Here is a 12,745-nt window from a genome sequence, read left to right on the forward strand (position 1 = left end):
TCAGTCACAATGTGACTACCATGACAGGAATGCGAGGGCGCGATGTATTGATGGCAATGATCCTGTTTTTGTCCTTAATTACGCTGCAGGGCCCAAATGGCTTGCAGGCACTGTGATTGCCAAAGAGGGAAATAGGGTTTTGGTAGTTAAACTTACCAATGGACAAATCTGCCGCAAACATGTGGATCAAACTAAAGGAGGTTCAGCAACCCCATAGAAGAAGCAGAGGAAGAACACGACGTAGAGTTTACTCCACCACAGGTGACCGAACACTGGAACCAAGTGGAGGAGAGCCCAGTCACTGTGAGCAGTCCGGATAGGCCTGAGGCAACGCAAACAGCAGACACTCAGGCCAGCGCCCAACAACCGGAGCCCCAACTCAGGCGCTCTACAATGGAGCGTAAACCACCAGAGAGTCTTAACCTGTGATCCTAATAAGACTTTGGGGGGGAGGTGATGTCATGTATTGAACTGTCATTGTAACCCATGTATAAGCTGACCTAAGTTGTACACCTTGAGAGCACTGACCACGGGGTGAACTTGTGGGAGACACTCCTAACCTGGACTTTGCAGTATAAAAGGGGAAGCTCCACCCACCATCTCTCTCTTGAGGTCTTGGTAATAAAGATAACTGGTCACAGAGTGATCTTCTCTCAAGTATGGGCCTCGTGTGCATTTATACTGTATAGTAAGGACATATTAGTCTCTGTTAAAATAATGGACAGGAATGCTATAACATTGCTCCATGCTACTATGTGGGTAACCTATTTTATTTGCAGATGTATTTAGAAGTTCTAAACCACTTATTTTAAATTAGACTTTTTTTTGGGGTTTCCTGATTCTTTCAGTTCTGCTCTTGTCACCATTGGGAGGATATGACAACAGTGATACGTATTTTTAAAAAGATTTTCTCCTTTCCTGTTAAGTAAAAATGTTTAACTGAGGGAAGGCCAATTTCATTGGGATGAGAACGGATCCTGCCCGAGTAAATTGGAATCAAAGATCAGCAGGCAAAACTGCAGTGTTCGGGTACAGTCGAGGTACATTCCCATGAGGGGGAAAGATGGGGCAACTAAAGTCCGAGATACCTGGATGCCGAAATGGATAGAGAATGCGATGAAGCAGAAAAAGAGCGCGTATGACAGATGTCACGTTGCAAATCCATCTGAGAATCAGGCTTTATATGGAAAGGTCAGAGGAGAAGTGAAAAAGAAAATAAGAGGGGCAAAGTGAGGGTATGAGAATAGAATGGCAGCCAACATAAAAGGTAATCCAAAAATCTTCTAAAGGGTGGTAAGAGGAGAGGTGGGGCCGAAGGGGGACCAAAAAGGAGAGCTATGCATGGAGGCAGAGGGTATGGTTGAGGTAGTAAATGAGTACTTTGCATCTGTCTTCACCAAGGAAGAAGATGCTGCCATAGACATCATGAAGGAGGAGGTAGTGGAGACACTTGAGAGGATAAAGATTGATAAAGAAGAAGCTGGCTGTACTTAAAGTAGATAAATCACCAGGAGCGGATGGGATGCATTCTAGGATGCTGAGGGAATTGAGAGTAGAAATTGCGGAGGTACTGACTATAATATTCCAATCCTCCGTAGATATGGGGGTGCTGCCATCATCATAGGCAGTCCCTCGGAATCGAGGAAGACTTGCTTCCACTCTAAACAGAGTCCTTAGGTGGCTGAACAGTCCAATACGAGAACCACAGTCCCTGTCACAGGTGTGACAGATAGTCGTTGAGGGAAAGGATGGATGGGACTGGTTTGCCAGAGAACTAGTGAATAGCAAATGTTACACCATTGTTGAAAAAAGGTGTAAAGATAAACCCAGCAACTACCGGCCAGTCAGTTTAACCTTGATAGTGGGGAGGCTTTTGGAAACAGTGATCAGGAACAAAATTAACAGTCACTTGGATAGGTATGGATTAATTAAGGAAAGCCAGCACAGATTTGTTAAAGGCAAATTGTCTTTAACCAACTTGATTGAGTTTTTGATGAAGTAACAGAGAGAGTTGATGAGGGTAATGTGGTTGACATAGTGTACATGGATTTTCAAAAGGCGTTCAACAAGTGCCACATAATAGACTTGCCAGCAAAGTTGGAGCTTGTGGAATAAAAGAGTCAGTGGCAGCATGGATGTGAAATTGGCTACATGACAGGAAACAGAGAGTAGTGAACGGTTATTTTTGGACTGGAGGAAGTTATACAGTGGTGTTCCCCTGGGGTCAGTTCTTGATGTATATTGATGACTTGGATGTGGGAGCACAATTTCAAAATTTGCAGATGACACAAAACTTGGAAGTATAGTTAACAGTGAGGCAAGTGATAGACCTCAGCCTGGTGAAATGGGTAGACAGAGCAGATAGACAGAAACTGTTTCCATTGGCAGAAGGGTCGAGAACCAGAGGACACAGATTTAAGATGATTGGCAAAAGAACCAAAGGTGATGTAAGAAAAAACATTTAAGATCTGGAATGCACTGCCTGAAAGGGTGGTAGAGTCAGAATTTTATCTTTCAAAAGGGAGTTGGATAAGTATCTGAAAGAAGAGAAATTGTAGGGCTATGGGGAAAGGGTAGGAGTGGGACTCGCTGAGAGTCAGCATGGGCTCGATGGACTGGTTACAGCATGGAAGAAGGCCATTCAATGATTCTAAGCGCTTTGTTCTGCATCTGGCTCTGTTGCAACCATGCTCATAACCTCGAGGGGAGGATTTATGACACAGATCTGCACCTTGGTTCAAGCTCATAGTTTTTGGCTTTTGCTACATACAGTGCAGATGGTTGGCAGAAGAGGAGGCTGCCAGTCAGTGCCGCTGTGTGAAAAGGATAGTTAGCAGCAACAACAACAGCTTGTAGTTATATAACACCTCTAATGTAGTAAACCATCCCAAAGTGCTGTACAGGAGCACTTTTAGACCAAATTTGACATCGAGCCACATAAGGAGGTATTAGGACTGGTCTCTCAAGGCTTGGTCAATGAGGTAGGTTTTAAGGAGCAGCTTTTAAAGGAGGTGAGAAGTAGACAGGTGGGGAGGTTAACTGAGGGAATTCCAGAGCTTGGGGCTGAGGCAGCTGAAGGTACGGGCATCAATGGTGGAGCAAAAAAAATCATGGATGTGCAAGAGGCCAGAATGAGAGGAGCGCAGAGATCGCCGATAGCTGTAGGGTTGGAGGAGGTAACAGATAGGGAGGGATGAGGCCAAGGAGGGATTTGAACATCAGGATGAGAATTTTAAAATTCAGCGAACACAGGGGTGATGGATAAATGGGACTTGGTGCAAGTTAGGATACGGGCAGCAGATTTTGGATGAGCAAGATTAGGTAAGGTGGAAGGTGTGAAGTCAGCCAGGAGAGCATTGGAGTTTGGAGGTAATAAAGGGATGGATGAGGTTAAGGCCGGTGGGGAGATGGGCGATATTACGGAGGTGGAAGTAGGCGGTCTTGGAGATGGAGAGGATTTGTGGTCGGAAGCTCAGCTCGGGATCAAATAGGATGCTGAGGTTGTGAACAGTCTGGTTCAACCTCAGACAATGGCCAGGGAGAGGGATGGAGTCAGTGGCTAGGGAACGCAGTTTGTTGTGAGGTCTGAATTAATTATGGAAAAACTGTTTCCAATAGCAGAAGGGTCGATAACCAGAGGACACAGATTTAAGATGATTGTCTAAAGAACCAGAGGTGATTGAGGGTGGGAAAAATATATGTAGCGAATTACGATGATTGAGAATGCACTGCTGTAAAGGGTGACAGAAGCACATTCAGTAGTAACTTTCAAAAGGGAATTGTATAATTACTTGAAGGGGAAACATTTTCAGGCTATGAGGAAAGAGCAGGGGAGTTGAACTAATTGGATAGCTCTTTCAAAGGCACAATAGGCTGAATGGCCTCATTCTATGATTCTATGAAATCCCACATGGCAGTTTGAGAATTTGAATTCAATTCAAAAAATCTAGAAATAAAAAAAGCTGATATTAGTTGAAGTAACCATGAGGTTATTGGATTGTCGTTTTTAAAAAAAAAAAACTGCTTCTCTAATGTCCTTTTAGGGAAGGAAACCTGCTGTCCTTACCCGTTCTGGCCTATCTGTGACTCCAGTCCCATTTAACTCTTAAGTACTCTCTGAGGTGGCCCAGCAAACCACTTAGTTGTATCAAACCACCACCACCACCCTCTCAGCGCAACTAAGGATGGGAGATAAATGCCGCCTTGCCAGCAGCGCCACATATTAAGATGAATAAAACATATTATAAATGCTTGTGTAGTATTTCTCAACATTTCAATTGATGTTTGTAGGTGAAGATGGTGTGTCTGTGGAGGCTGCTATGAGGTTTGCAAAGATTGCATTCTGCTGTGAGCACTTTGACATATTTGATGCCATCATTGCACCACTTCTCACTTCCTTAAGGGTAAGTCCTGTACTGATGAACAGTGAGCAGTAAGCTGAACCACCTGTTTTTATTTCAAAATTGCACATTTTTGTCTTTTCTAGAAACATGAAAATCCGGCCTGGAAGGGTTATCAGCTGGATTTGAATCTACTAATTGCTATGGAACCACTTGTATCAGTGCGTAAGCCCAAGCATAGTCTTCATGTTGGAGCAAACTGTGCAATAGGTAGGCAATCTTAGTACAACAGTCCAAAAAGGGTTTTACATCTTTAGGCAAAGGTGATACCAAATTACTGTGGTAGACACCAAGGTCATCAGAATCATGGAAAGTGGGAAGGGAAGCAAGTGGAGGAAGGAGGCGCAGTTGAAGACAAAAGTGTAAGAAGGGGGTGAACAGAACCATGGAATAGACTAGAGGGGGACTGAATTTCTAAAAATTCTGCACTATTTGTTCATGGCACTCCAAGGTTCATAGAAACATAGAAAATAGGTGCAGGAGTAGGCCATTCGGCCCTTCGAGCCTGCATCACCATTCAATATGATCATGGCTGATCATGCAACTGCAGTACCCCATTCCTGCTTTCTCTCCATACTCCTTGATCCCTTTAGCCGTAAGGGCCACATCCAACTCCCTTTTGAATATATCTAACGAACTGGCCTCAACAACTTTCTGTGGTAGAGAATTCCACAGGTTCACAATTCTCTGAGTGAAGATGTTTCTCCTCATCTCGGTCCTAAATGGCTTACCTTTATCCTTAGACTGTGACCCCTGGGACTGGACTTCCCCAACATCGGGAACATTCTTCCTGCATCTAACCTGTCCAATCCCGTCAAATTTCTATGAGATCCCCTCTCATTCTTCTAAATTCAAGTGAATATAAGCCTAGTTGATCCAGTCTTTATATGTCAATCCTGCCATCCCAGGAATCGGTCTGGTGAACCTTCGCTGCACTCCCTCAATAGCAAGAATGTCCTTCCTCAGGTTAGGAGACCAAAACTGTACACAATATTCAAGGTGTGGCCTCACCAAGGCCCTTTACAACTGCAGTAAGACCTCCATGTTCCCAATACTCAAATCCTCTCTCAATGAAGGCCAACATTCCATTTGCCACCTTCACCGCCTGCTGTACCTGCATGCCAACTTTCAATAACTGCTGTACCATGACACACTGGTCTCGTTGCATCTCCCCTTTTCCTAATCTGTCACCATTCAGATAATCTGCCTTCCTGTTTTTGCCACCAAAGTGGATAACCTCACATTTATCTACATTATACTGCATCTGCCATGCATTTTCCCACTCACCTAACCTGTCCAAGTCACCCTGCATCCTCTTAGCATCCTCCTCACAGCTCGCACTGCCACCCAGCTTAGTGTCATCTGCAAACTTGGAGATGTTACCTTCAATTCCTTCGTCCAAATCATTAATGTATATTGTAAATAGCTGGGATCCCAGCACTGAACCTTGTGGTACCCCACTACTCACTGCCTGACATTCTGAAAAGGACCCGTTTATTCCTACTCTTTCCTTCCTGTCTGCCAACCAGTTCTCTATCCACGTCAATACATTACCCCCAATACCATGTGCTTTAATTTTGCACGCTAATCTCTTGTGTGGGATCTTGTCAAAAGCCTTTTGAAAGTCCAAATATACCACATCCACTGGTTCTCCCTAGTCCACTCTACTAATTACATCCTCAAAAAATTCTAGAAGATTTGTCAAACATGATTTCCCTTTCATAAATCAATGCATACTTGGACCGATCCTGTCACTGCTTTCCAAATGCTTTGGTATTACATCTTTAATAATTGATTCCAACATTTTCCCCACTACCGATGTCAGGCTAACCGGTCTATAATTCCCTGTTTTCTCTCTCCCTCCTTTTTTAAAAGGTGGGATTACAATAGCTACCCTCCAATCCATAGGAACTGATCCAGAGTCTATAAAATGTTGGAAAATGACCACCAATGCATCCACTATTTCTAGGGCCACTTCCTTAAGTACTCTGGGATGCAGACCATCAGGCCTTGGGGATTTATCGGCCTTCAATCCCATCAATTTCCCTAACACAATTTCCTGACTAATAAGGATTTCCTTCAGTTCCTCCTTCTCGCTAGACCCTCGGTCCCCTCGTATTTCCGGAAGGTTATTTGTATCTTCCCTAGTGAAGACAGAACCAAAGTATTTGTTCAATTGGTCTGCCATTTCTTTGTTCCTCATTATAAATTCACCTGATTCTGACTGCAAGCGACCTACCTTTGTCTTCACTAATCGTTTTCTCTTCACATATCTATAGAAGCTTTTGCAGTCAGTTTTCCCTGCAAGCTTACTCTTATACCCTATTCCCTCCCACCCCCGCCCCTTATTAAACGCTTTGTCCTCCTCTGCTGAATTCTAAATTTCTCCCAGTCCTCAGGTTTGCTGTTTTTTCTGGCCAATTTATATGTCTCTTTCTTGGATTTAACACTATCCCTAATTTCCCTTGTTAGCCACGGTTGAGCCACCTTCTGCATACATCCACAACCGGTCTTGCAACAGGACAATGTTACTTAGAATAGATGATGATATCTCTCATAATTGATTTGGGCATGTAGGAAAACAACATTCAATCGCTCAATATGCTGTGCATCATGCCCATCCAAGAGAATGGGAAGGCAGCTTGCCTGCTGGCATCTGCTATTCTTGATGTAGCTGCTCGAAGGCACTTGAGAGCAATGATGGGTCACTCCTTCTGCCATTTTCTCATTTCCATTGTCTGGAAGCCAGAGGTTTTCACCCAGCCTTACCTCCCGACAGAACAACATCAATCATTGTAAGAAGCCGTACTACTAAGTGACGCAACTGAGTGATCTCCTTCATGGCCAGTGTGATCAGGAGAGGTAAAAACCTACCTCTTTAATCTAGATGTTGGAGGCAGAACCTTAGAGGCACTTGGTGACCAATTTCTGTTGCATCAAGCACCTCAGTTGCTAGAGAGGCTCATTTCAACAAGTCAGCTGCATGTAGCAAAGTCTTTGTGCTGCAGACTGATTTTCAATTTTTCAATGACTGGGGTATCCTCTCTTAAGGAGGGAGATTGGATCATAACAGAACTTCAGATAATAAAATATATGAATCTGTCTGTTTATTACAGGAGGATCACTTCAACCTGGTGGGGCTGTCATTTTGTGTGATGATCTTGTGATACTAGCAGAAGCAATGTTGGCATACACCTGTACCCCTCTGCAGGTATGTGTGAGAACATTTTGAGAACAAGATCTTCAAATTAGGGCACGAGTGTAATGCAAGACAGAATCAATGGTTTTAGTTGCTAATATATTTGAAATCTTGAAAGACTGTCAATAGGCTTGGAACAGTGAAATGAAAGTATTAAAATCCATAGTGGATTTATAATACCAAATGGAGAACTTTGATTTATATTGGTAGGGCCCATTTTAACCTGGCATGCCCGACGGGAACAGAATGTGTGGGAGGTGGTGGCGGTGGCAGCAGGGAAGTGGTGATGGTGGCGGGTGCGGGGGAGGTTAAAGTCTTATCCGGGAGCTCGCCGCAGTGTTGCCGCCCCACCAATTTATCTCACCGGTTTTTGACTTCAGGTCAGGTGCCCATCCCAGGCAAGCAGGGTCCCAATTAAAAGGTAAAAGTCACGCTCAGATAACATCACACCTGAAGGTGTCTTCCGATGAGTTAGAGACACCTAGTCTCCAACTCACTAGAAAACCTAGTGGGATTGATTCTGACAGGTCCTGCAGTATAAAAGAGGACACTCAGCTGTAGCTCACTGGATCACGGGATCTTTTGCTGTCTGGTTTGCCAGGGGAGTTTCAAGCTTCCAAGTCCTTATTTCTACACTTTTATTACCCTACAACCCTGTAGTCAGCTTTATCTACTTGCTACGGGTGCCATTGTTGGTTCTTTGTTTTGGATGGAGCAAGACTTGGAGGAGGAGAAGAAGCAGCAGCCTCAGCAACCACCACCAGCACCTGGCCTCTCTGAAGACAACAGGTGAGGAATTGGGGGCTGCATGCAGGAGGCCATACCCAGCACGTAGGGTGTGCAGGCCAGGAGACGACATCTTGGACCCCTCTGCAGAGCCGTGCAGGATGAGGCTGTGATTCTTCAGGAAGGCTGTTGCAGACCTCTGCAACCTCCTGCAATAGGACCTGTTGCCTGCTGGACTAGGGAGGCATGCCATAGCCCTGAATTTTTATGCCATTGGATCCATTCAGTATCTGCTACAGGGGACGTCTGTCACATCTTCCGTTGGCCGTTCACGGCAGGTGACCAATCTGTTCTTTGCCAGGTCAGACAAGATTGCAGATAATGATAGACCCCATCAAAGCCCACATCCATTTGATCCACTAACCCTCAATTGTCGAACACAGTGCCTTCTTGGCAGCCGTTTGAGATTTCACCAAAGCTGCAAAGCCTGCTAGCATAGACTCTTGTGTGAGGGCCCAGCTGCAGTGTCTCTGGAGGGGACAACACTCTGCAGGATAGATTACTGAGTGCTGTTGCCATGCGAGATGAAACTGTCGTGGCTGGATGCGGACTCCTCCATACTCTCAGCAATAGTGATGAAACACTTTGACACACCTTCCAATACCTTGCACAGCTGTTTGTGAGGTCAACGGTTTTCTTCTTATGGCTGGCCTCTCAAAGTCTTCATCAATCTTCCTCAGTAGAGCTATCACCTGCGCTGTCCCTGCCATCAGGAACTACTGCTGCCCACTGATGCTGGGCGTTTTCAGCTCATGCAGAGCCCTCTAGTTCACTATCTAGCCCATGCGGAGTGCCAATATCTGGGGCCTGCGTGAATTGGAGCACTTGACTGCACATCTTCAGAGGGATTGTGCTTCTCTGAGGTCTGTTCTGTAGGATTCTCTTGGTGTTGAAAAGGCCCTAGAAGAAAGATAAAAGGGAGGACTTAGGATAGGAAAGTGAAGCTGTATGTGATCAGGTGACAGGCTTGAGAATGCAGCTTGCTGCATCTGTACTGAGGTGAATGAAGGGTTACAAGTAATATGCAGATATCCTGCTCAGGTAAGCCACCAGTCTCCTCTTCCCGATGCCAGGGCCACTAATGCCAGGGCTCCTTGCTCTAATTGTGTGAGGGTGATGATGTTGGGGAACCCTCACCCCGTCCTGTTCCCCTCCCTGACATTATGCATAGTATTGTCTTGTAGAAGGAGAGAAGACGACGACTTAGATTTATATAGCGCCTTTCACGACCACTGGATGTCTCAAAGCACTTTATAGCCAATAAAGCACTTTTGAAATGTAGTCACTGTTGTAATGTAGAAACACGTCAGCTAATTTTCACAGCAAGCTCCCACAAACGCTCATGTGATGATGATCATTTTTTTGTTATGTTGATTGAGGAATAAATATTGGCCAGGACACGGGAGAACTCCCCTGCTCTTCTTCGAAATAGTGCCATTGGGATCTTATATGTCCACCCGAGAGAGAGGGTGAGAGGTAGTGCTTGTGTGTTGCGAAGGTGAGTGGAGATATGTAGGGCTTATGCATATAGTGAATGTGATAAAGGGTGTAGAAGAAGCAAGATGGACTGAGGATAGAGAGGTGCTGAATGTAAAGCAATGTTTGTGTGCTGTGAAGTGAGGAAGGAGTGGTGAAAGTAGTTGGTGGTTGCGCAAGCGTCTGTGAGAAGAGAATGTTGTTGGTGTGTGATGTGAAGAGAACAAAAGAAGAGGTGACTATTGGAATGAGCAAAAGAAACATTTTAGTGTGCCTTGTGATTGTATGTTGAAGATGTGATGGAGGGCAGGTAATAGTTGAAATTGGTGGGGGAGAGGGGGAGTTAAGAGGTGCAGTTACACTTGTGAGGTCATTAAACCTCTCTCTACATTGAACCCAGGTCCTGGGGTGATGCTGCTTGCACTGGCCCTGTCAGTCACCTCTGTCCAGGTCTGCCAGACACTGGCCTTGGGGATGCTCGTGCAGGTATTGGGGAAGACTACCTCCCTCCTGACCCTCATTTCCTCTACTAGGACCTCTAGAAAAAATAGGAAGAACCCTGCAACTCATCTCTGCTGCTCGAAAACCTTCCACAGTGTTCCCCACCCCAGTTGGTTTTGTTTAGTTGGTAGTTTTATTTTGAAAGTGTTACCATATATTCTAGTTGATGTAAATGCAACATTTTCCACATTAACCTTTATCAGTAAAAGGGTTGTCAGAGGAGCAGTGGGGCAGACTAAAGATGAGAATGGAGATATATTGGTGGAGGCAGAGGGCACGGCTGAGGTACTAAATAAGTATTTTGCATCGGTGTTAACCTAGGAAGAGGACTTTGCCAAAGCTACGGTAAATGACGCTGTTGTTGGGATTCTGGATGAGAAAACATAGATAAAGACAAGGTACTAGAAAGGCTGGCAGTACTTAAAAGTGGACGGGGGCTAAATTGGATACCCCAAAAATAGGATTGGGGATCGTGATGCTTGATTAACCTGTGCCCGTTGTTTGCAATGAAGCCAACATGGCAACATGGTCTGCTCATTTAAATGACCTCTGCGTCTAACCAGCGCTAACTGTGCTCTTCATTGGCTGGATGCAGGAGATCAATATCCTGAGAGGCGAGCACCAGTTAAAGCTAGCCTGCACCTCTTAAAGGGGAGGTGCATTGTGGCTGAAGCAGGTGCCGGGAGTCGTAGTTGGAGATTCTGACCTGGGAAATAGTGAGGAGTGACACAACATGGGAGAGAGTGGCCACCAAGGTTTTCAAATACTGCACTGGGGGTCTTGGTGGAGGGCGTGGAAGGAGGAGAGATGTCCTGTATTCGCAAGGAGAAAGACGGCCCTCCAGACGCATGGTCAAAAGGTAGTGCAATCAGATAGCCGTGGAGGTCAATGCCAGATGTCAAGCCCTGAGAATCTGGATGCAGTGCTGCAAGAATTTCAATGACCTCACACAAGGTTATATACTACCAACTGCACCAGTAGCCTCAGCCACTGTTCAATTCACCACACCTTCATCACTCATCTACCAACAATCTCTATCAATCAGGCTTCATGCCTAAAATTCACCTCGCCCTCACATACTTAGCAATGCTGCAAGCCTCATACCCACATCTCACAGCTTACATTCACTTCCAGAAATTCTTTCATGATCACATCAACCAAACAGATTGTACAACACTCACTGACCCATTTCCCTCTCCCTTGCAGAACAAGGTGGTGCACAACCGGGGGCAGCAGGAGCTAACTGGAGGGGGACAAGTTTGCCTTCATATCCTAACCCCCATGGATATGGTGCTGACCATTATTGGGATGGCAATTGCGGCAGCCATGGCCAGCAGCGGGGCTGAATCCATCGAAGATGACGGTATCCTCATACCTAATCCTCCTCGCATCCCACTTCCCCCCCCCCCGCCCCCCACCCCCTCATTCCACAATTTCTTCTGATTTACAAGCAGCAGATGGTGCAGCATGCACCTCTTAATTCTCCCCCCCCCCCCTCCCTGCTCCACAACCTTATCCTTGTGCTTTTTTTCCCGTTCAGATGCCCAGGAGGTGCAAGCTGGCCAGGCAGTGGAGGAGTACCAAGAAGAGAGTGATGATGAAGGCACAGCACCATCACTTATTTCATACTCTCAGCCACCAGCTCAGATACAGGTTCGACGTCCAAAATCTGGAGTTCCAGAATGTTCTGGCATCCGGACACCGGGCTGATCCGTGGCAGGGTTGTCTGGAAACCAGGAAATGTTCCGATATCCGGACTCCCCCGCCTCGGCAAACCGACTTCGCCCGCCCGGACCTCGGCGCGGCTCGACCTCGCTCCACCCGACCTCGGCTCGCCCCGGCCCGACTTTGCGCGGCCCAACATCATGCGGCATTACTTGGCCTGTCCCGACCTCGGCCTGCCCCGACTTCGTGCGGTCTGACTTCGGCCTGCTCCGACCTCGCCCTGGTCCGACTTCGATTTCGCGCGGCCCCACCTCGGCCCGGCCTCCCTCCCACCCACCTACCTTGGCTGCCCGACCCCAACTATCTCGGGCCCCACCCGATCGGGTCCTCTTCGGCGGGTCCCCCGTGAACAATTCCATGGCGGTGAGGCCCCGCCCGAACACTCGAACAACTCATCGACGAGCACCCCACTCCCCCACTTTCTGACGTTCCGAAATACCCAAACCTGGGCTCGGGTGTTTCCGGATTCGTGACGTCAGAAAGACGTTCCAAAATCCATCAAAACGCAAAATCCGGAACGGCCTCGGTCCCGAGGGTTCCGGATTCGGGGCGCTGCACCTGTACTTAGAGGGTAGATTAGAGGCGGGTTATGCACGTGCTTAGACACTGGGTATAATTGGGCTGCAGCTAGGGTAAGGAGCAAGGATAGCGCCAGTGC

At 46.5% G+C, this 12,745-nt stretch overlaps 1 protein-coding gene across 8 annotated transcripts in view; it reads left to right on the plus strand.

The window, feature by feature from the left end:
• cfap54 (cilia and flagella associated protein 54) overlaps positions 1-12,745 on the plus strand; it is a 724,932-nt gene that overhangs the window by 38,144 nt on the left and 674,043 nt on the right. For all 8 annotated transcript variants that reach the window (XM_070897703.1, XM_070897704.1, XM_070897705.1 and 5 more), the window contains 3 exons: positions 4,291-4,403; positions 4,487-4,610; positions 7,517-7,611. In XM_070897703.1, the coding sequence (XP_070753804.1) occupies positions 4,291-4,403; positions 4,487-4,610; positions 7,517-7,611 (332 nt within the window). The remainder of the gene's footprint in view (positions 1-4,290; positions 4,404-4,486; positions 4,611-7,516; positions 7,612-12,745) is intronic.

The sequence above is a fragment of the Pristiophorus japonicus genome, chromosome 13, assembly GCF_044704955.1.
Source record: "Pristiophorus japonicus isolate sPriJap1 chromosome 13, sPriJap1.hap1, whole genome shotgun sequence".
In the NCBI taxonomy this organism is placed as follows: domain Eukaryota; kingdom Metazoa; phylum Chordata; class Chondrichthyes; family Pristiophoridae; genus Pristiophorus; species Pristiophorus japonicus.